The following is a 23,335-nucleotide window of genomic DNA, read 5'->3' as shown; positions in this document are numbered from 1 at the left end:
AAAATGACACTGGTGGGCCAGAAGTCCCTCAGGTGCATCCCCTTACATATATGTAGCTTGTGAATCTGAGAATGTTCTAGTCTGATTGGGGGTTCCTCTTTTGGTTGTTTTATATGACTAATATTTGGCCATTTGATCCATCAAATGAGAACAGCGGGGAAAATTAAGAAGAAAATGACTGATTGGAGCCAATAAGAAAACAATACAAAGCAGAAGTAGCGCCTTGAAGCAGAAAGAGCGCATTTAGGTGCTGAGTTGATGTGTGTGTGCTGGTGGGTGGTTTTGTTACTGGGAACACGAAGGAGGAGAGTCTAGGAAATTACAGACGCACATAAAAGCAGCAGGGTGGCCCAGATACCTGCACCTAAGAAGCTTAGCGCAGACAACTGCATCTGCCTGTTTCCTGAAATGATCAGTTTGGATTTTTCCTTGTCATTGTTCTTACTTGATGAATCTACCCATCCCAAGTCCAATAGCAACCACATGCTTCACTCAGCGCTGTGTTGTTTTGCTGCAGATGCACACCCAGGACCTCCTTAGCTTTTTTTTTTCTTTCATCTACTCATCACTTCTTTCTCCAGTTGCCACAACATTTCAAATGGGGCAAAACTTTATAGTTATTATGTTCCAGAGGGACCAAGAATTACTCAGGATAGAGGTACTTCTGTCTTCTTTGGCTATTTTCTCTAAAAAATATTAGCAGTTGCATTTCATGACCCAGCTAGTGTGTAAATATATTAGTATTATATTTTAAATCATTTTCTCTGACCCAACAGTTCATTTTTTTTTTTGCTTCTGGTTTTAGAAGAAATTAAAACATTTTCATAACCCCCTGAAAGTGTTGTGGACCTTTTTACGATGTCTGAGATATGAATTCTATAGGTAAACACAAAATTCAATGTAATTGAAGAACTATCAGAAAAGTGGTGAATTCTTATATATGATCATCCAAAGCATTCCATGAGTCCTACGTCTGTGTGGTTTCCCTGCTGTCTGTCCAGGAATTAGCTTATACAGCTCCATCTGTCATTTATAATGCTATTTTCAAGGACAACCATTGGATATACAGGTAACTGCAAGGGATAGTGTTTCAGATGATTGTATATTGGCAAGCTCTAAACTTTGACACAACTTCATTGATAATGGCCTCTAGTTGTGTTGTATCTTTAACAATGTTGAACGTGAATTCACATATTTTCTAAAAGTGAGAGGACAAATACGTAAACTTTGATAAGGAACAATTAATATAATTTAAATCACTCAAACCCAGTCCTTTGGAAGGTGATTTTCCAAACTCCCGTTGTGGGATCCTCACTATTGTTCTGTGTGACTTGCCACCTCTCTACCCATGTAAGAGGTTTGCCAGGCTCCCAAGGCAAAGCTGGATGCCTGTGGTCCCTCCCACCCTGCCCCCTGTTGCTCCCCATGGTCGAGCACTGTCACTGTGCCTCTCACCCCCTCTGTGGCACCTGTGATCCATCGACACTATAGAAAAGACCTTGAGTTCTCACCAGATGGCCAGCTTCATGGGGACAGCAGCCCCATCTGTCCTGCTGGGGCTCAGGAGGTGCCTGCACAGATTTGCTAAAGGTATAAAAGCACGTGGTCAGTGAAAGAACAGAACCAACCAGTGATGCTGCTGACTTAGTCCAGGACAGATCAACCTAGTGGAGATTTTGCCCAACTGTAAAGATATCCTCAGTGGCCTGCCATGCGCAGACCCCTAGCAGGCAAAGGAAGCATGTGGGGAAGGAGAGGGTTCCTGCCTGGGTCCCTGCGGCTGGTCCTCATGCTCTCAGCGGCCTCAGCCCTGGTGGGCCCCAGGTGCCCTGCAAAGGGCTGTGTTCTCCAGCCGTGAGCTTGCTTCTTTTTAAATCGATGGCAGAGATTTAAATGAAACGTTTAAAAATTCAATTTACCTTTAAATGGGCAAATATTATCATATAGTTTAGTATTTCATCCCATTCAGTCTTTTTTCACTCTGTCTTGGGGAAGCCATCAGTCTAGTGGTGAAGGCGAGCCAAGGTTGAATTAGATGTGGTAGCGTGTTTTTATTTCTTCCTGAGATGGCTTGTCATTTGTGTAATAATTGGTTTTTGGTGTTTGACATGAAAGAAACAAACCTTAACAATTTTCAAAATCATGGCGAGGAGTCCATGGTCTTCCTTGGGCTTTGTGTTGGGCGCCAGGACCTCTTCCTAAGGTCCCGGAATTCCTGGTGAGCCCCTTCCCTCCTGGGTCCTGGCCATCCCTGGACCCTGACTCGGGATGCTGCTGCCTGTGCAGAGGAAAGGCCTGTCTGCTGTTTCATTTCCCCTTGTCTATTTCCAGGGCCTGGACTTTGCCGGATTCACTGCACACATGTTCATTGGGATTTGCCTTGTTCTCCTGGTCTCCTTTCCACTCCTCAGGCTCCTTTACTGGAACCGAAAGCTTTATAACAAGGAACCCAGTGAGATTGTTGGTGAGTACAAGTGCCTCCTCATGTAGGCTCAGATTTCATTACCATAATATTGTTCATTTACCAGGGAAGTTCTTATCAGGAAGTATCTGTTGACAGGTGCTGCATGCTCAGTATCGGTGACTCTCCACGCCTGCCTGCTGGTATACACTGTGTTTTCAGGGCTGCTATCACGAGCTGTGCCTCTTCGGTTTTCTGTGAAGTGTACTGTGGTAAAATGTGGGAAGTAGTGGCCACCATGTACAACTTACGTGTCGTAACCTCCTAAAGCCACATGCGTATGGCACAAATACGCTAACATATAGACCGTCGTGCTCTAATAGTGTATCATAGCTTGAGTGTTAAATGTGACTGCAAATGCAGCAACGTAACTCAGCACAGGAGGTGACATGCCCTGTCAATCGAGAGCACATGCTCGGCTGGGTGTGGTGGCTCATGCCTGTAATCTCAGCACTTTGGGAAGCTGAGGCGGGTGGATCACCTGAGGTCAGGAGTTTGAGTTCAGCCTGGCCAACATGAAACCTCGTCTCTACTAAAAATACGGAAATTAGCCGGGTGTGGTGGCTTATGCCTGTAGTCCCAGCTACTCAGGAGAATTGCTTGAACCCAGGAGGTGGAGGATGCAGTGAGCGGAGATTGCGCCACCACACTCCAGCCTGGGCGACAGAGTGAGACTCAGACTCAAAAAACAAACAAACAGCAGATGCCCAGCACCAGCCAGCAGGACAGCACGAGGGCTTGGGGCCGTCTTCTCAATTGCATTTTCATCACTTAAACACTTCAGTAGATGATTTACTGAGACTGTTACTGAGTAGAATATATTAGGAACAATGGATTATTTGAGAAACAGCCAGGCTTTCCTCAGTGGGGTCCAGAATGTGGATGCTGTTGTGTAGGCTCTCTGGGTAACAGGGGCTTCAGGTGAGGAGAGCTCAGCAGATGAAGTTGCTCTTCTTCTTTGGGGATTTTTAGGGCTCACGGATTGTACGTTGATCTCTCTCAGCCTTTGTGATTCCTCTGGCCTGTGTTTTACTGGACCTTAGTTTGTCTTTGTTCTGGGTAAGATACCCCGATTCTGTTTCCACGCGGAAGGCTGGAGGCCGGAACGTGGTCCTGCCATACCCTAGTTCCTCCGACAGTGACAGTCTGAGATAGATCTGTGTCACGTCATTCAGAATTTGAGTAATTACTTAATGAGATTTTTAAAAATCTCATTAAGAAAACATTGTTTTGCATTCCTTCTCAGGATTCATCTGTTAAAACAAACTTGTTTTTGGGAAAATTTATTCACCTTACCTGAGGGCTGGGACACAGTCCAACCCTTAACAACTAGTGACGTGTTTAAAATGTTTCATGATCAGCTAGTGTATGTAGAGTAAGATGTGAATTAACATATAGATTTCATTTTCTGATGAAAACGTGAGAACCAAGGGAGCACGAGGGAGACTGTGATCGTTGTGGGTGACCGTCCTGCCTCCTCGAGCTTGTGTGTCACAGCCGTGCCTTGGTGGAGAGCTCAGTGGTCATCCTGCCCATTATGCCCGCCTCTCCCAACCTCCTGGCGATCAGAGTGACCCAGGACGATCGCTGCATATGCAGATTTCCAGCGTCACCCCAGGAATTCTGTGTTGTAGTAAGCTGTCCTGGAGAGTTTAGGCTAATACTAGTATAGTTCCATTTCTCTCTTTCTGGCCTAGGCTGCTTCTCCTGAGATTCCTAGCTCTGAGCTCACTACTCTGGGTTTCTCTGGAAGCCATCACCTGCTGTGTGAGAGCACATCCCACACAGTGCTTTCTTTGCCTGTTTCAAACATGTATGTGGCCACTCTGATACCATCAGAAGCAGGTTGAGAAGCTCAGAAAGATAGAGGCTGATAGAGATGTAAGTGACGAGACAGCAGATGATGTCTCCTCCTAAGAGGTGAGAGTGGCAAAGACAAAGAGTTGAAACTTACTTGGTAGAATTGGAGCTCACACTGACGCTGGGGGTCATTTGGGAATTAGAGTTGTCTCTGAAGATCTTTAGTATCTTTAACTTGATTCTGCAGGCCATGGGGAACTAATGGATATTTGAAAGAAGGAATCTATCTATCTATCTATGTGTCATCTATTTATCTATATAATCTGTCATCTAATCTAGGAAATGGTAAATCCAGGAAGATGATAGCTAGATAAATATCAGTCATCTTTCTATCATCTAGGAAGGTGATAGATTTATTTGATTTTATTATCTAAATTAATAGCTGCCAGCAGCTAAATTTTTGTATTTTTAGTAGAGACGGGGTTCCACTGTATTGGCCAGGCTGGTTGTGAACTCCTGATCTCAGGTGATCTGCTCGCCTTGGCCTCCCAAAGTGCTAGGATTACAGGCGTAAGACAGACAGACAGACAGACAGACAGATAGATAGAACAAGCGGTGTTTTATGATTATCCAGGGACAGGTTGGTAGGAAGTGACTGTGGTTAAAGCTTACTAAGGAACAATACAAATTAAGAAATGTGAGAGGGTGAGGCCTGGACCAGCAGATAATCAGGGACAGAAAGAAGCAGACAGGAGTTGTGCCAGCATGTCCCGGGCTTCTCTTGAGGCTCAGGCTGCCCTAGCATATGTTTCTTTATGGTGTATCTTATATCTCTTTCCAGTTTTGGAAGGCCATCTTGTAATTTACCAATTAAAATTTATCCTTTAGCATCAAACACAGATCTGACACCTGTGGCATAATAATGTTAACATGGAAATATAAAAGAGAATGACATTGACGAGTATGATGTTTCAGTCTTGCGTGCCTAGAAGAACAATTGCATTGTGTAAAAACTAAGAAGGTGAGGGTAGGAGAGACACTTTATGGGAGAGAGATAAAGTGTTTAGCTACGAGGTTGCAGCACAGTGTTCAGAGGGAAGTAGTGAGTAGGTGGCTGGGTCTGTGGTCTTGGACCTCAGCAGAGTAGACAGGGTGGGGAAATGACGGAGTTGCAGAGGAAGTCTGGGAAGTGATACGTGAACACATTTTGGTAAACTGAGTTCTGGGTGAATGGAGTGAGCCTTCTCTTGGCCAAAATCCCTCCCAACTAAATTCCTTCCTAATTTGTATATTACATTCTACAACTAGGAATACAAAAGTGCGTTACCTGGGTATGAATGCATGGGTTGATCTGAGGAGAGCAGCACATCCTTTTTGGTTTGGTGGGTTAGAAGGCAGGTGGGTGCTGGGTGTGCGTGAAGGTGGCTGAGGCTGCCACCAGAGAGTGAGCACCTGCAGTGGGAACACAGGACTGGAAGGCCAGCTCTGCCAACATGGCCTTGGCCCCCAGGCTCTGCTTCTCCAAACACAAAGGTATGGAGAGACTTCCAGCCTGCACCCAGGGGCTGGCACTAGAGATCAGCCATGCAGATGTGGGCACTTTAAAGCTGACCAGCTGATTCAGAAAGTGGCCCTTCGCCAATATGCCTTTAGAGAATGGCTGGAAAGTCTCTGGTAATTCATGGAATGGCTTTTAGTTCTGTCTTTTACATAACAAGATTTAGAGCACTGGCTGAAATACTGGCTCTGTCTGAACTTACATTGGAGCCCTTCGACAGATGGTGTTACTGGGTTCAGTGTTTCAGAAAGTGAGTTCATATCACCTCCTCTTTCCCTTTCTTTTTATCTTACCATAGCCTCATAGGTGGTTTAATGAAGTGTGAGACTTTTCAAGAGGAAATTATAGATCTGTTTCTCCAAAGAGGCCTTTGAATTATACCCAAGTTCCTTTCATTTGAGTAAGCTACAAAGCATCCATATGTACTGAATGAAAACATATTATGTATCTCAGTTCTAAAGCGTTTTCATCTTGGTAGGGCTGAAGCTTTAGAGAAAGCCATGTGCTCGCTGAGATAGTTCTGGCGCTCCCAGACCCAGCCCGTTCTCTCTGAGTCTCCACAGGCTTCGTGTATAGGCTGCTCCCACTGCCTGACTCATCTTTGTTGTTGGGGTAGGTCTGCCACGCAGCGGGGGATCAGCACTTGCAGACTGAACAGAAGGGGCTTAAAAGGTTTTCCCTTTCTAATGAACCCACGATGTTCATGTGGCTTCCCTGGTCTTTGGGTGATCGCCATGTCTTGAATCTGCCCCGAGCTGCTCTTCAAGTACCCGAGTCCTTGCTTGAAAGGCTGTGTCTTTTCATCCTATCTTTAATTCTTGTGATATGTAGTGTGGTTAAGGGGTGCTTCATGAAAATATTGTGCTTTCTTCTATTCTTTATAATGTTTTTAATAGCAAAATAGAGGTTAAATATAGATTTTCATGAAATATTTTAGTGTCTTAAGAGGCAATGAAGTGACACATCATTTCTGTCTACTCTTCTCTATCAGAAGGTGTCTGAATTCAGTGATGGGTGAAAATTCCACTAATTCTATAGATTTCAGCATTTCATTAGGTGTCTGCCTCTCTCTCGCTTGTGTCAGAGACAGCTGAGTGGGGCCTGGTTGGAGGGTGCCTCCCTGCCTTCTGCCGCTTACCAAATGCCCCACTGGAGAGCCCTGAGCACCTTCTCCTGAGAATTACACTTGTGTTTTCACCTTTCACTAGATCTGCTTCTGAAACCCCTCAAAGACTGAGCAATGTCTAGAGTTTGGCTGGCAGCAGATCCAAATATTTCCTGCAGGAAGGGGAAAAGGTGTTGGGTGCTAGCTTTGATATGTTTGTTCAAGAAAGGAATTTATTCTTCACTGAAAGGATTGAAATTGCATTACTTCACTTTTTTGATAGTTTTTAAATGTCTGCTTTGTCATCTGGCTCCGTGGCAATAGCTTGGTGCTGAGAAGCCATTGCTCTGGGTGACCCTGGGCCACCTGCACGTCTCGAGTGTGTGTGTCTCTGTTGGTCATCGGGTTGTGGGGAGCAGAGCAGGGTGCTGCTGATGCCTGAGGTCGTGGCAGACCCAAGCTTCCCTTCCTTTCTCTGCAGAACTAAAGCACGAGATTCACGTCTGGCGCCTGACTGCTCAGCGCATCAGCCCGGCCAGCCGCGAGGAGACTGCCGTGCGCCGCCTGCTGCTGGGGAAGGTGGTGACACTGGAGCACCTGCTCGCCCGGAGGCTGCGCACCTTCCACAGGTACTGGGCGCAGTCCTGCTCAGACTGTTCTTGGCGGGCGTGCAGCAGAACGTTACAGGGCCCAACAAAATGGCAATACTAGCTGCGTGCGAATGCATGGTTTTTAGGGGATGGACGCTGTGCTGAGCCTCTTATGGTGCATTTTATTTAACCCTCACTGAGCTCTACACAGGGTACACAGCCCAGTTTAAGGACAAAAAAAACCACACACAAAAGCAGAGTCTCAGAGAATTTGAACAGTGTGCCCAGGGTTGTGCAGCTTGGAAGCAGTGGCGCTGGGCATGGCGCTCACACTCTTCACCCCTGGGCTCTCCTGTCTCTCCACATCGTGATTGTTGCACGACAAAACCCAAAACCATTCATGCAAAGACTAACCTGACAAAATGCTCTCCCAGTAGTTGATTTTCAGGCACCTGAAAGAATACAGAAGTCCCGCTCCATTTGTTTTCTGGCATTTGTTAATTGAAGCTGAGACTTCTAGCGTCACCACGAAGTTGAGATTTTTCTCCTTGCTGTGACATGGTGCTGAATTCCAAACTGTCTTTGTTCTGGAAGCTCAGACCCAAGAAGCAGGAGCCTGGTGACCCTCCAAGGGATGCCGAAGCTGAAGCGTCCTCACAGCTGAGCTGAGATTGGGTGGAGATGTCCGTCTAGGCAGGGGGAAATGCGAACAAAATCTAGGCTGTACGTTGCGGTTCGCTGAGGCCTGAGGGGTCACCCTGCTTGGGTGTCTCAAGGGCTGGTCCATTAGTGGGAGGATTCACAGGCAGTCGCGTGGAGTCCCACACAATCCGGGATGAAGTGCTGGCCCAACTGGCATTGGCTCCATCCCCCGCCCAGGACCCACCTTGCCCAGTTGTGCTGGAGCAGCAGGACCAGTGTCATCCGGCCACAGGAAGGCCCTGAGTTGCAGGCTGGGGAAAGAAGGACCAGCTTCGGCAGCAGCAGATCTTAAAGGAGACACTTCATAAGTTAAAGATGGAATAAATTGTCCTGGTGTTGGGTGTTAAAGACACACTCAGTGCATCTCAGGTTACAGGTGGGAGGAAACATGTGGGTTCCAAGACTCACTATGTTCCCGTCAGCTCATCTGGTGTCAGTCACACATGGGGAAACTGAGGCCTGGGGAGGCGTGGCTTCCTGAGGCCACACAGTTGCTGAGAAGCAGATTACCATGAGGGTATCCTAAGGCAAGGTCTAGCTCTGCAGGTCTTATTTTTACGTTTTCTTTTTTTTTTTAAATCTTGGTTGAAAATATATATATATATATATATGTAATTTTTTTAAATTTTACTTTAGGTTCTGGGGTACATGTGCAGGTCATGTAGCGCTGTTGCATAGGTGCATACATAACCAGGTGGTTTGCTGCCTCTATTCCCCCTTCATCTACATCTGGCATTTCTCCCCATGTTATCCCTCATCCACCTTCCCCTCCCTGCTGTCCCTCCCCCAGTCCCCCCTCCCACTGCCCCCAGTGTGTGATGTGTTTCTCCCTGAGTCCACATGTTCTCATTGTTCAGCACCTGCCTATAAGTGAGAACATGCAGTGTTTGATTTTCTGTTCTTTTGTCAGTTTGCTGAGAATGATGGTTTCCAGATTGATCCAAGTCCCTACAGAGGACATGAACTCATCGTTTTTTATGGCTGCATAGTATTCCATGGTGTATATGTACCACATTTTCTTTGTCCAGTCTATCATTGATGGGCATTTGGGTTGGTTCTAGGTCTTTGCTATTGTACACAAGGTTGCAGTGAATATACATGTGCATGTGTCTTCATAATAGAACAGTTTATAGTCCTTTGGGTATATACCCAGTAATGGGATTGCTGGGTCAAATGGAATTTCTATTTCTAGATCCTTGAGAAAGTGCCACACTGTCTTCCACAATGGTTGAACTAATTTACACTCCCACCAACAGTGTAACAATGTTCCTATTTCTCCACATCCTCTCCAGCATCTGTTGTCTCCAGATTTTTTAATGATTGACGTTCTAACTGGTGTAAGATGATACCTCAATGTGGTTTTGATTTGCATTTCTCTAATGACCAGTGATGATGAGCATTTTTTCATATGTTTGTTGGCCTCTTATATGTCATCTATTGAAAAGTTTCTGTTCATATCCTTCGCCCACTTTTGAATGGGTTTGTTTGTTTTTTTCTTGTAAATCTGTTTTAGTTCTTTGCAGATTTCGGATATTAGCCCTTTGTCAGATGGGTAAATTGCAAATATTTTTTCTCATTCTGTTGTCGGATCACTCTAATGATTGTTTATTTTGCTGTACAGAAGTTCTGGAGTTTAATTAGATCCCATTTGTCTATCCTGGCTTTTGTTGTCATTGCTTTTGGTGTTTTAGTCATGAAGTCCTTGCGTGTGCCTGTGTCCTGAGTGGTTTTGCCTAGGATTTCTTCTAGGGTTTTTATGGTGTTAGGTTTTAAGTTTAAATCTTTAATCCATCTGGAGTTAATTTTAGTGTAACGTGACAGGAAGGGGTCCAGTTTCTGCTTTCTGCACATTGCTAGCCAGTTTTCCCAGCACCATTTATTAAACATGGAGTCCTTTCCCCATTGCTTGTTTTTGTCAGGTTTGTCCAAGATCAGATGGTTGTAGATGTGTGGTGTTGCTTCCGAGGCCTCTGTTCTGTTGGTCTGTGTCTCTGTTTTGGTACCAGTACCATGCTGTTTTGATTACTGTAGCCTTGTAGTATAGTTTGAAGTCTGGCAGTGTGATGCCTCCAGCTTTTTTTTTTTTTTTTTTTTTTCCTTAGGATTGTCTTGGCTATGCAGGATCTCTTGTGGTTCCACATGAAGTTTAAAGTGTCTTTTTTCCAGTTCTGTGAAGAAGGTCATTGGTAGCTTGATGGGGATAGCATTGAATCTATAAATTACTTTTAAGCTTCATAAGTGAAGGAGAAATAAAATCCTTTATGGACAAGCAGTTACCAAGAGACTTCGTCACCACCAGACATGCCTTACAAGAGCTCCTGAAAGAAACACTAAACATGGAAAGGAACGTACCAGCCACTGCAAAAGCACACCAAATGGCAAAGACCAAAAATGGAGTGAAGAAACTGAGTCAACTAATGGGCAAGGAAACCAGCCAGTAACAAAATGGCAGGATCAAATTCACACATAACAATATTAACTTTGAATGTAAATGGCCTAAATGCCCCAATCAAAAGACACAGACTGGCAAACTGGATAAAAAGTCAAAACCCATCAGTGTGCTGTATTCAGGAAACCTATCTCACTTACAAAGACACACATAAACTCAAAATAAAAGGATGGAAGAAGATTTATCAGGCAAATGGAGTTGCAGTCCTAGTCTCTGATAAAACGGACTTCAAACCAACAAAGATCAAAAGAGACAAAGAAGGGCATTACGTAATGGTAAAAGGATCAATCCAACAAGAAGAGCTAACTATCCTAGATATATACACACCCAACACAGGAGTGCTCAGATACATAAAGCAAGTTCTTTACGTTTTCTTTTTAAAAATTGGCCTCAGAATCATTTGACTGTGTCTGCTGTGATTCATTACTGCTCACACTGCTTAGACTGGCTGTGTGGTCAGCCTCCTTTGATGCTAAAACGGTGTTCTCCATTGCTTAGCCCCTTTTCCCTAATTGGTATGGGAGGAAATCAGCCAGGAGGCGTGGGCTGAGTCAGAAACATGAAAAGGAAGAGGCAGGTGGGAGCCACAGAAGGGACTAAAACAGCAGAAGCGGCACAGACAGAAAGGCCTTCGAAGCCGATCTTCCCCAACTGCTGGTCTCCAGCATTCTCCCTGCCTCGGCCTCCCCATGTCCTGTAACTTCAGGCATTGAATTGATTGTTGATTGATAAAAGTCAACATTAAAGCAAGTGACATTTCTTTCACCGTGTTTTTCTTTAGTTGGCTGTAATAGTTGTATAGGTGCAGTGCCCTCATTTTGGAAACAGAGATTCGGGCACATGGAAGTGTACATAAAAAGGAGAATAAAGAGGCTGACAGCTGCTGCCCTCATCCATGCTCTGGTGCGTGGTTTTCATGAAGCTTCCTGTGTGCAAGCTGTCACAAGCACCTCCTCACACATACTTCTTTCATAATTCAGGTCATTTTATGTAATTTTTTGGGGAAATTATAGAGTAAGCACCTTGTCCAGCCAACAAATGAAGCCCCATAGGCCCCCCATGACTAGTCGTGCCAGGCTGTGCATCACAGACAGGGTCTGGGCATGAAGTGCTGGTGGCTGCTCTGTGATCTCACCATGTGGTGTGATCAAGGAGTGTTGGGGTCACCACCTCCAGGGGTCTGCCCTACAGACCCTGACTCAGTGATGGATGAATAAAGTACGCTGACACACAGAGATTATGCTTTGCCAGTCTGGCTGAGGGTCTGTGGCAGTTCACAGACTCCCTGGAGAGTGCTGTAAAGAATTGTGACCTCTGGCCCTCCCCAGCCAGCAAGACTCACATTTATTTAGTAAAGCTTAATTGACAAAGGCTTGAGTCAACGTCACTAGAGGTTAAAGATCAAAGGACAGGTTCTGAGCCCTGAAGCAAATACCATTACAGGATAATATCCCTAGTTGACCCCACCCCCCCAAAGGCAATCCAGCTCAAAGGTTAAGACCACATGAGTAAACAAGACAGCTAGGTAAACTACTCACATTCCTTTGTATCTGAGCCCTAATCTTTCTGACTCCTGCAAAGAGACTCTGGCTGCCTTCACCCAAGAACTATAGAAAAACCCTTACGCCTTCCAAAAGGGTTTCAGACTGTATTCTACAGCTTTCTCTAGTATTTTTCTCTTAATATTTTTGCTACCACCCTGAGTGAATTCCCACAAGGGAAGTAATGAGTCTCTTCTTTTCTCTTTTAGACAGATCTCACAGGAGGATAAAAATTGGGAGACCAATATCCAGGAACTACAAAAAAAGGTATCCAGCTTTCTTTTCTCAGGGATTTCTGATTCACTTCTCCAAGAAGAGAGTGAGTGATGCCTTTTCCTTCCCTCACGTGACTGAAAGCCGTTTCTTTTTTTATTTCTGTGGTTGTACACAAGACATACGTCTATGAGCGAATGGGGAAAAATGTTTCCAGACACAGCAAGCTGATTTTCTCAGGAAGTGGGAAGCGAGCATCTTCACAGGACCTTTCCTTTTCATGCACCTTGCAGGGCCATCCTCTGAGCGGGTGTCCCTGACCACCAGCCCTTTCCTGGCCCTGAAGGGCAGGCCCCAGGCTCACACTCTGCAGAGGGGAGACGGGCAAGGTGTGCTGCGTGGAATGAAGCCGCTTTAGGACAGACAGGATGCGTGAGTGTCCTGCCAGCGGCTCGGACTTCTCGGGGCAGAGCTTGTTTTGTTTTGTTTTTGGCTCATTCTTCTGTGGGGTGGACTTTCTCAGCCCGTTTGTGAACACAGAGGGCCCCTTCCCAGTTGAGAGAGCTCTGCTCAAGACCTGCTAGGAGTCGTTTGCATCTCAGTGACATTTCAAATCCATGCAGTTTATTTTCTAGGGAGAGATGGATTACCCGCTCTAATTGTGATGGGCACAGTCTCCAGGTGTCAGGTGTCTCCTAACAGGGCTGCAGTGCACCTCACATCTATTGTATTTGTTTTCCATAAAGATTTTGAATGCAGTCTGATGAGGGGCCTCAGTGCCTCCACTCCATCCCATGTAGAGGGTCAGGGTTAGAAAAGAAAGGTGTATCTGTGATGCTCTTGTGGACCCCAGGCTCACACAGATCGTGCCTGCCCTGCTAGACCGTGCTGTTTTTGTCATGAGTTGGAAAGGGATCGTGTGCCTCTGTGTGCACCTGGACAAGGACTGCGGTGAGATGAAGTGGACAGGCAAGGCTTGGCAGCATCCCTTTATCACAGCTAAGAATTCCTACAGAAATGCCTTATCCAGGAGTCACGTATATGTATGTACACACACACACACACACACACACACACACACACACGTGCACACACACACGCATACCATGGAATACTACCCAGCCACAAAAAGGAATGAAATAGTGGCATTCACAGCAGCCTGGATGGAGTTGGAGACCAGTGAAGTAACTCAGGAATGGAAAACCAAATATTGTATGTTCTCACTTATGAGTGGGAGCTGAGCTACAAGCACGCAAAGGCATGAGAATAATGCAGTGGGCCTTGGGGACTTGGGGGGATACGAGACTACACATTGGGTACTGTGTACACTGCTCAGGCTGTGGCAGCACCAAAGTCTCCGAAATCACCAGTGGAGAACTTACCTGTGTAACCAGACACCACCTGTCTCCCTGAACCTATTGAAATAAAACAGAAAAATGACCTCAGGTATCCAGAAGGAGCAAATGTGAATGACACTCCCAAAAAGCTTCCACTTCCATGAGCTGCAGGATGCTGGAATGCTCTTTGACCTGCCTGCTCTTCCACCTCCGACCCTTGAACTGCCTGTGGCAATAGCCACTTTCTGCATTTGCTGTGGCTCAGGAAGGCTTGCAGGGCCTCCCTCGGGCCTGGTGAGAACCCGCATCCCTCGCCTGTGAGCATTTCAATCTTTTCCCTGCCATGCTCGTTTGGGCCTAATTCTTCAGCACAGAATCATGTAGGAAAATGGACGTTCCCTAGAGGGTTGAAGGGGAGGATGAGAGGAGGCTGGTGAGCCCCGAGCCTTTGCAGTGGGCAGGGAGGGGCAGATGCTCACTGGTGGCCCCGCTGCACACGGAGGAGGGGCTCTGCTGAGCTGCTGTGACACAGAGGGGCTTGCATGTGTTTCTGATGGCAGCAGCTTTACCTATGAGACCAGAGGAAGCAAGAGAGAGAAATCTCTCTGTAGCTGTAGCTCTACCTCTGTGTGTCTGTATCTATATGTCTGTATCTGTTAAAATCCAGATAGCTAGAAATTGCTGTGATGATAGATATCTACATCCACTGATATCTGCGAAGCTACAGACATTCGTCGTCATTGCCATCCACATCTGTCCACCTAGACAGATTAGACAATTGGGTAGACAGGTGTGCTACTGGGACTAGACTCAAGAAGGGACCCAGCGCTTGCCAGGCACAGTGGCTCACACCTGTAATCCCAGTACTTTTGAGAGGCAGAGCTGGACATGTTGCTTGAGCCCAGGAGTTCAAGACCAGGCTGGGCAACATGGTGAAATCCCATCTCTACTAAACATACAAAAACTAGCTGGGTGTGGTGGTGTAGACCTGTAGTCCTAGCTACTCAGGCAGCTGAGGTAGGAGGATCACCTGAGCCCAGGAGGCGGAGGTTGCAGTGAGCTGAGACTGTGCCACTGCACTCCAGCCTGAGTGACAGAGCGAGACTCTTGTCTCCAAAAAAGGAAAGGACCTGGCACAGTTGTCGTTTCACACAGTGGGCTGCGATTCACAGGGCAATTTGGTCAACAGGCCAGGCCAGCCAGGTGCCCCTCTGCGTGTGCTCCGCTGCCCGGCCCCATGCAGCTATGGCCTGTGGGGCACAGCACCCTTAGGGCCTCATAGGGAGAGCCCTGTCTTCTGCTGTCTCCGAGGTTTATGGAGGCCTTGCAGAGGGTAAGGTGCCTCAGAGCCTGCCCTCCCCCTGCCCTCTTTGATTCCTGAGGGTGTCATCCCAGTGATAAGAGCACACCCCCTGCATTCCAAGGGCCTCTTGCATGTTACATGAAGAGCACGGCCAGAGGCTTACCTGGGAGTCACAGTTCTGCGAGAAGGCTCAGCCTCATTGCTCCACCAGCATGCTTGGCGTGGCAGGGAAAGGGACAGTGAAGACAGCACTGCCACCACAGGCCCCTTGGAAACGCCCCATCGTCCCCTGACACCTGCGGGCCAGGTGCTTCATCACATGGCTATATGCACTTGACTTCTGTGTGTACCTTTCATAACGATTTTGAATGTACTGATCCTGAAGCTGTCCGGTTTTCCTTGTTGCACAGTACTTTGTCATTGTCTTTCAAGTCTGAGATGTTACATTTCTCATCATGGTGAAATTTGTTGTGGTTCCAGTTGCATAGGTTATGTCGTGCTGCAGGGGTCAGAGGGTTGTACAGAGTCAATCAGCTGTGGTTTCTCTCTTACAGCACAGGATATCCGACAAGATTCTGCTCGCCAAATGCCTGACAGTGTTGGGATGTGTTATCTTCATGTTTTTCCTCAATTCGTTTGTCCCTGGCATTCATCTCGATCTTGGTGAGTGTAATTCAGCTTTGTTCATAGGTGTTGTCATGTTCTGGATGGGAAGGTTGCAGAGCCTGTTCCTAGACAGTGACTTTGCCCACGGGCAGCCGGCGGGTGGGAGGCTAGCGACGGCTGAGATGGAGGGTGGGCAGCCTGCCCTGGGAAGAAGGATGCCCTTTCCTTTTGGTTTCCTGGGCGGGGGGAAGGAAGAGAGAGAGATGCATCTCCAGCCCCTTAGACTCCGTGTCACAGGCCCTCGGCCCCTCCAGGGATGACCATGAAGAGGAATATGGAGTGGGCGCTGTCCTGTGTGTTGTGGTGAATAACCACATCTTCACATGGTTCCCAGGAGAGACAGGGAGCCCCATCAGCAAGGCCAGCGCTGCTCCCCGTCTGAGGGTGTGTCTGTCTGGTGCAGGAAACTGTCATCCCACCATCCACCGCTGGTTTCTCTTCTCTCACCCTCGCCACACCTGTGGCTCTCAGACGTCTCCACTTTCTCTAGCCTGTGTTGTGGCTGGGCCTGTCCCCACCTGAGATGTGGCTCTTTCAGGGGGAGCCCGTGGTACAGAGTTTGTGGACCCCTGCCATCCTCCACCTTCCATAAATGTTCTCCACTCTTCTAGACATTTCTTATCAATTTCACGGTTATCTCCATCGGTATCCTTATTGAAAACAAAACAAAACCCACCGCACATGGAAGTGTAGGTTTATAAGAAGCATACATTTGAGGTGGTGTCACAGTCTTTTCTTTAACCAAAGCTTTCCCATAGTTTTTGTTTAAGAGTGAGCTCTGATAAGATGGTTAAAATATCCAACTTTTATCATAATTTGTGTAAAACCTTGGTTTACTGTGAAATTTGAGGAGTGCAGCTGCCGCAGAAAGTGAAGACTCCTAATTTTGTAAGATAGATGGATAATGCCACAAGCTTTAGTGATTCACGCCACACCATTGCTTCCGTGGTTCCTGGAAACCATGAGAAATTTGTAGACTAGAAGTCAGTTTCCCTTTTGTCTTATGTAAAAAAGCCACATTTCTAGATTGGCACACAGCACATGATGTGTGCTGCTGACTGGGGGTCCAGCCTGATGCTGTGTATTCACAGCCTCTTTATTTATTTCTCTTGATAATCTCTAATCCAGCTTGCCAGGTGGCCTGGGCTTAGTTCAAGCTGGTAGGTGTTATTTATCCACACCTGAGGGCTGATCCACTCAGAATCCTGATGAGGTAATGATACAGAGCTGGAGAGGTAACAGTGTTGTGATTTTCAGTTGTACTTGGTGGATTAAATCTAGAAATTGCTGCAGTGTAATTATTTTTAATTATACCTCAGGCCTGATGTAATTTTAACATCAGAAACTTTAATAATTACGAGAATGTTAGGTGGTCACCACTGGTAATTAAACAAATTTTAAAATCTGGTGTTTTGTGGATAGAGAGGTTCCATTAGGTGTTCACAGACAATTTTGCTCCTAATTTTATTTGAGAGCCTACTTTAGAAGAGCATAGCAGGCATTTTAAAAACTAAAAAGATATAAGAGCTTGCATTCTGTTTTATTAACATTTGGCAATAGTCTTTGTATTAAAAACAATAGTTTAAAACTTAAAGTCACATTTAACTATATGGACTTAAAAAGTCTTGGTTATAATGAGACTTTTAGCCTGGAAGTCTACATTTTTTACAAAATGTCTCATCTCCGTTGGTGTGGTTGTTACCTCTGTGAATGATGGACATATTTATTTTCTGTTTTTAAATCCTGTTTTCTTTTTATTTGGGGTTTCTGTATAGGTGATTTTATCTGGGGATCCAGATATTTGCATATTCATCAAGATAGGTTGACTAGGAGAAAAGTTTGATTGGGATATATTTTGATGGTATATAGTTTTCTTAGAGTTATAGGAACTTTTCTGACACGAACAGGGGCAAAATGGATACAAGATCATCCCGGACTTCAGCCAGTAGCAATGTGATCATTTATCTTTGGTGAAGTTCTGTTTTTTTTAAATGTAACAGTGTATTTTTTAATTTTTTTGAGACAGTCTCACTCTATGCTCAGGCTGGAGTGCAGTGGCGCAATCTCAGCTCAGTGCAGCCTCTGCCTCCCAGGCTCAAGCAGTTCTCATGCCCCAGCCTCCTGAGTAGCTTGAGGATTGCTTAAGCCTGGGAGGTGGAGGTCACAGTGAACTGAGATGGCACCACTGCACTCCAGCCTCAATGACAGAGCCAGACCCTGTTTCAGGGAAAAAGCAAAGCAAAACAAGCAAACAAAAAGCAAACTACTCCAGACACTTCTGAGTACATGGTTTTCTGTGAACTTAGGTTTTATTCTCTGGGTTGATTTCCTTCTCTTGAATAGCGCTGCTGTGTCATACGGTGGGTGTAGATTTTGGTTTAAAAGAAACTGCTGCTCTGTTTTCTAGTGAGGCCATCCCCTTTGTGTTTCCACAGCATGCATGGGGGTTCCAGCTGCCTCACACCCTTGCTGGCATGTGTTACAGGGAGAATTCCCCTGGAGTTCCACAGCACCCTGTACAAACCTTAAATGTATTCTCATGATTTCCTTCCTCCTCTGTCCGCTGACCTCCTGCTTCCTGGGTAGACTCAGTGGCACGGTCCGTGTGTCTGCATTTCCCTCCCCAGTGCCTCGTGCTAATGCCTGGCTCGTTAGTAAAAATAAGGTGTGGGTTTATAGGATGCACAAATAAGCTGCTTGTTGCTGCTCACAGATTCCAACTTAACTATGTGGAGGAAATGAGGTGCGTATTTCCTACGTGGCTGACCCAGCCTGGGTTCTCCAGAGAGCATAGCCTGAGGGAAAGGCTCATATGTGGGTTCTTTCTCCCAGGGATGAGGAGTGAGGGATGGGGGATGGGGGCTGAGCTGTGAGGAGAGCAGCGCAGGCACTGCTGCCCCTGCATGCTCGCCTTGCAGCTGGCCACCGGCACTCCACCCTGCGGGGCTGTCGAGTAGAGGTACTAAATGCACCTCAGGGCTGCCTGTGGGGTTGAGTGGGAGCAAGGAGAAATGTTGGCTGGGTGACGCCCATGCCTGTTGGTCACAGCTCCTTCCCATGGGATGCTGGAGTCCGTGTGACCAGCTGCATGTGCCGAGGCCGTGCGGCTGCACCAACAGAGCGGCCCAGGCAGAGAAGGCGTTGGGCATGGGCTCCAGGGCTGACCTTCCGGGTGCATCTGTTTGAGGGTGATCGGGCCACATAGAGCTGGCTATGGTGACAGACAGGAGAGACCTAAGGAACCCAGGGGTGTACAGGAGGTGGCACAATGGCAAAGAAGGGTGAGTGAGGGCCAGGGTCACAGGTCACACCCATCCAGCAGAGAGGTGGCTCCCAATGTACAGGGACCAAGCCCAGCCTGGACCCCAGCTCCGTAGAGGTCCACAGCCCCTGCATGAAGCCCTTCGTGCTACCGATGGTTTCGTAGAGGCCAAGGGACCGCTCTCACCTTGGGCCTCTCGAGTTTCACTGAAAAACCATCTCACACATGGCAGAGTAATAGGAGAAAAGGCATACGCATTTATTTAGCCTGTGTACATGGAGCCTTCAGAATGAAGACCCAAAGATGCAGGAGAAATTGTCCATGTTAATGCTTAGGTTCAACCAAGCGTGGACAGCTGTGCAGAAATGGGACTGGAGAAAAAGTGTGTGACGAGGCACTGATGGACCGAGTGGGAAGCCCAGCAGGGCCTCTCTGTCCAGAGGCTTCCTGGCTCTCTGAGCAGCACTCCTTCCTTCTGGGTGTGGGGCAGACCCCTCTCTGGAGTGGGGGTCGCAGGACTTACCCTCAAACAAGGCAGGTCAGGCAGTTTCTTCATGGCCAGTTTTCACACAGAAAGGCAGAGAGAAAATTAGAATAACACTTTAGGTTTTGTGGCTGGCTTTGGAGAAAGGGGTTCTGGTTTCTATGCTCCTCCTTGGGAAAGAGGGATTCTAGTTTCCTTGCAGCCTCGGAGGAGAATGGGACTGAGAGACCAGAGGGCAGCAGGAGGTCAGAGAAAACTTTTACTTCTGACAAAACAAAAACTTCAGCCAAGTTAAATTTAAAGGAATTTAACTAAACAATGAATGATTCACGAATTGAGCAGCCCCCAGAATCACAGCAGATTCAGAGACACCAGGGTGACCCATGGTCAGAACAAACTTACAGACAAAAAAGGTAAAGTGACATATGGGAATTGGCATTGAGGCACAGAAACAGTGAGATCGGTCACAGCTCGGCGTTTGTCTTATTTGAACGCAGTTTGAACATTCAGCAGTCTATGAGTGTCTATAAGTATGGCAGCAGGGATTGGCCAACACTCAGCCATTTTTAGAGGTGCACACTATTTTTTTTTTTTTTTTTTGAGATGGAGTCTTGTTCCCATCTCGAAGGCTGGAGTGCAGTGGCACGATCTCCTTTCACTGCAATGCCCACCTCCTGGGTCCAAGCGATTCTCCTTCTTCAGCCTCCAGAGTAGTAGCTGGGATTACAGGTGTGCACCGTCACGCCTGGCTAATTTATGTATTTTTAGTAGAGATGGGGTTTCACCATGTTGGCCAGGCTGGTCTCGAGCTCCTGACCTTAGGTGATCCACCCGCCTCAGCCTTCCAAAGTGCTAGGATTACAGGTATGAGCCACTGTGCCCAGCCTAGAGATACATACTATTAAGTTAGGTTTTCAATTTTGACTTTTAAGTAGCTTACAGTTCATTCACAAGGACTCAGATACAGATGCATGGAGTCCTTCTCAGGCCATCTTCAGCTTGCTTCAACACTTCTGAGGCCTTCATTTTGGGGTATTGCTTTCTGAGCCCCAGAAGTTTCAAAATTCAGATTTTTTGTGTGTTTTAGAAAGATAATTCAGTGAGCATGCTGAATGAATTTTGGGTATAAAGTCACACACCCGGAGAGGTTCAGGGTTAGCGCCTGTCATCTGAGCGTGATCACCACAGTGAAGTATGAATATTTACACGATGTGGGTTAAATAAAGACTGCACATAACCTCATTTCTGTTCAAGTCAGGTTTTGTTGAATTTTTGACATCAAAATATATAGAAAAAGTTTGCTTTTCTGGAATTAGGGTTTCAGGATTGTGGATAACTGATTACGGAGCTGTAAAAGGAACCAGCGAGGCGGGCTTAAAAATCTTGTCTTTGCTCTTAAAATTTAGAGCCTTGATGAGCGGTTTCCTAGGCCTCCTCCTCTGATAATTAGTTCAGAATGTGCCCCAGATTCTGTCATGATGCGTTTGATTAGATTTTGGTTCTGCAAAATTTCCCGTCATTATTTCCCTGATTATGGTTTTGAAATTGCTGGTCTTCTGCCTGTCCCTTGGCATCCCTCTGGTTGAGCAGTTTTATTGTTGTCTTTGTGAAAGTATTTTTAGCTACAAATAAAGCAATCCATTGGATTTGTCTTAAGCAAAATAGAGGATTGTTAGAATGATAACAGGCTGACAGGCTTCCAGGACAATGGGGCCCCTTGGGGGCAGGCTCAGGAAGGAGGGAAGGTTGGGACAGAGGGGAGAGCGCTCACTGCCTGGGCATCTACGGTGCTTTGCCCTCAGCCCCTCGCTTCTCTGTGCCCGGTTAGCACATCTTTTTCTGCTCATGGCAGAACAGTGGTTGCCTCATCAATTTTCCAGTTTATGAGACCTCGATTTCAGCCACACACACAGAAAAGGCCATTTTGAATCCCCAGTACCCAGACGAGTCTGCTTGGCCTGGTTGATTTCTTTAGTCTCCTAGCACTGGAAACCCTGAGCAGGCAGGCGGGGACACGTGGTAAAATGGGGCCTGGGATGGTGGAGGCATATGTCTTAGAGGAGGGGTCACTATGAGCTGGACATACATTCCCAAGGCTTCCTAATGTATTTTCTAGGTATATATGTTTTCATTGCAGCCAAGCCATTCACATATCCATCCATTTTGTACAGCACATGCAGGCAGGGGTCTAGGGGCTGGGGCTAGTGTGGTGAACATCAAAACCATGTCGCTGCTCTCCTTGGTCGTCTTCTCTAGAAGGGAGGGAGATCTATATTTATTCTGCACAGGGAGTCATGTAACTGCCTAGCGGGTTCCTCCTGCCAGCTATCCAGATAGACCTGATTTGTGCAGGCAGAGGAATTGCAGTAGAGGAGTTTATACATGCAGAGTCGGCTAAATGGAAGGCTGGAGTGTATTGTTACTGAAATCAGCCTCTGATTCGGAGGCTAGGGGTTTTCAAGGACAGTTTTGGGGAAGAATGGCCGGGGGGTGGCTAGGCAATAGGTGCTTGCTGCCGATTGGTTAAGGGTGTAAATCACAGGGGTGTGGGAAATGGCCCTCCTGCACACACAGTCACTTCTGGGTAAGCCACAGGAGCAGTTGCTGCAGGTGGAGCCATCGGTCTCAGACATGCAAAAATCCTGAAAAGATATCTCAGAAGATGAGTCTTAGGCTGAACAGTACTGATGTTATCTGCAGGAGTGACTGGGAAGTTGCACGTCTTGCGACCTTCAGAATAACGGCTGGCAATCTTTATGTCTACACTTCAGCAGAATTCAGTCTCTCCTCTTCTCCTAGCATGGTGGTCTTCCATTAGTTTTATAAAGGCAGTTGGGTTTTGGGGAAGGGCTGTCATCATTTGAGGTATAAACTAAAAGTCTGCCAAAGTTAGCTTGCCTTAAATTCAAGAGTAATTAAGGGCAGCTTGAAGGCTAAAGGCAAGAGGGGGGTTGGATAGATCAGATCTCCCGCACCATCATAATTTTTCCTCGCTGTTACAATTTTTGCAAAGGTGGTTTCAGTCACATTAGGGGCATCAAGGACTACACAGCTAATTTAGACACCAAGACCTTCAGAGCTCTGATGCAGATACAAGCCAAGGGTATGAGAGATGGTCAAATGGCAAAGCCAAAAATGGTGATTTCCATAGTCAGGGTGTCGACGGAAAGAGTCAAACTCTAAATTATTTGAAGAGATCTATTCTGAGACAAAATGAGTGGCTGTGGCCTGTGACACCGCTCCAGGAGGTCCTGAGAACATGTACCCAAGGTGGTTGAGTTACAGCTTGATTTTGCACATGCTAGGGGGACAGAGTTATGGGAAGACGTTAATCAGCACATGTCAGGTGTGTATTGGTTCAGAAAGGTGCAACAACTCGAAGCAAGTGCAGGGTCAGAGCTTCCAGGTCGTCGGTGAGTTCAGGGACTTTCTGATTGGTTGAAGGAGTTATTATCTAAAGTCCCAGAATCAATAGGAAGAAGAGGCCGGGTTGAAATATGGGGTTGTGGAGACCAAGCCTCCAGGTAGCAGACTTCAGAGCTCTTGTCAGCGCTAAAAAAAAATACCAGGTCCTAGGGAAAGGATCTGGAAAGGGAAAGGGATTCTCTACGGAACATAGATCTTCCCCACAAGGACAGCTTTGCAGGGCCATCTCAAATTGTGTCAAAGAAACATATTTTGGGGTAAAATACTTTGATTTCGTTCAGGGCCTGCTGTCTGTCACGTGATGCTGTAGTAGAGTGTGGCTGGAATTTGGGATCTTATTGCTGTATCTATTCTATCATTCTTAAGATCCCAGTTTTAATGTGGATGCTGGTCAGTTGTGCCTAAATTCCAGAGGGAGGAGGGTACAGTGAGGCAAGA

At 46.5% G+C, this 23,335-nt stretch overlaps 1 protein-coding gene across 1 annotated transcript in view; it reads left to right on the top strand.

Annotated features, from left to right (window-relative positions):
- Positions 1-23,335, top strand: part of OCA2 (OCA2 melanosomal transmembrane protein) — a 224,809-nt gene that overhangs the window by 93,720 nt on the left and 107,754 nt on the right. The window contains exons 15-18 of the mRNA XM_032259976.1: positions 2,332-2,464; positions 7,406-7,553; positions 12,416-12,473; positions 15,614-15,722. Of these exons, the coding sequence (XP_032115867.1) occupies positions 2,332-2,464; positions 7,406-7,553; positions 12,416-12,473; positions 15,614-15,722 (448 nt within the window). The remainder of the gene's footprint in view (positions 1-2,331; positions 2,465-7,405; positions 7,554-12,415; positions 12,474-15,613; positions 15,723-23,335) is intronic.

This window comes from Sapajus apella, unplaced genomic scaffold (assembly GCF_009761245.1).
Source record: "Sapajus apella isolate SASKATOON/1434 unplaced genomic scaffold, GSC_monkey_1.0 scaffold113, whole genome shotgun sequence".
Lineage (NCBI taxonomy): Eukaryota > Metazoa > Chordata > Mammalia > Primates > Cebidae > Sapajus > Sapajus apella.
This window is presented reverse-complemented; position numbering and strand designations above follow the sequence as displayed.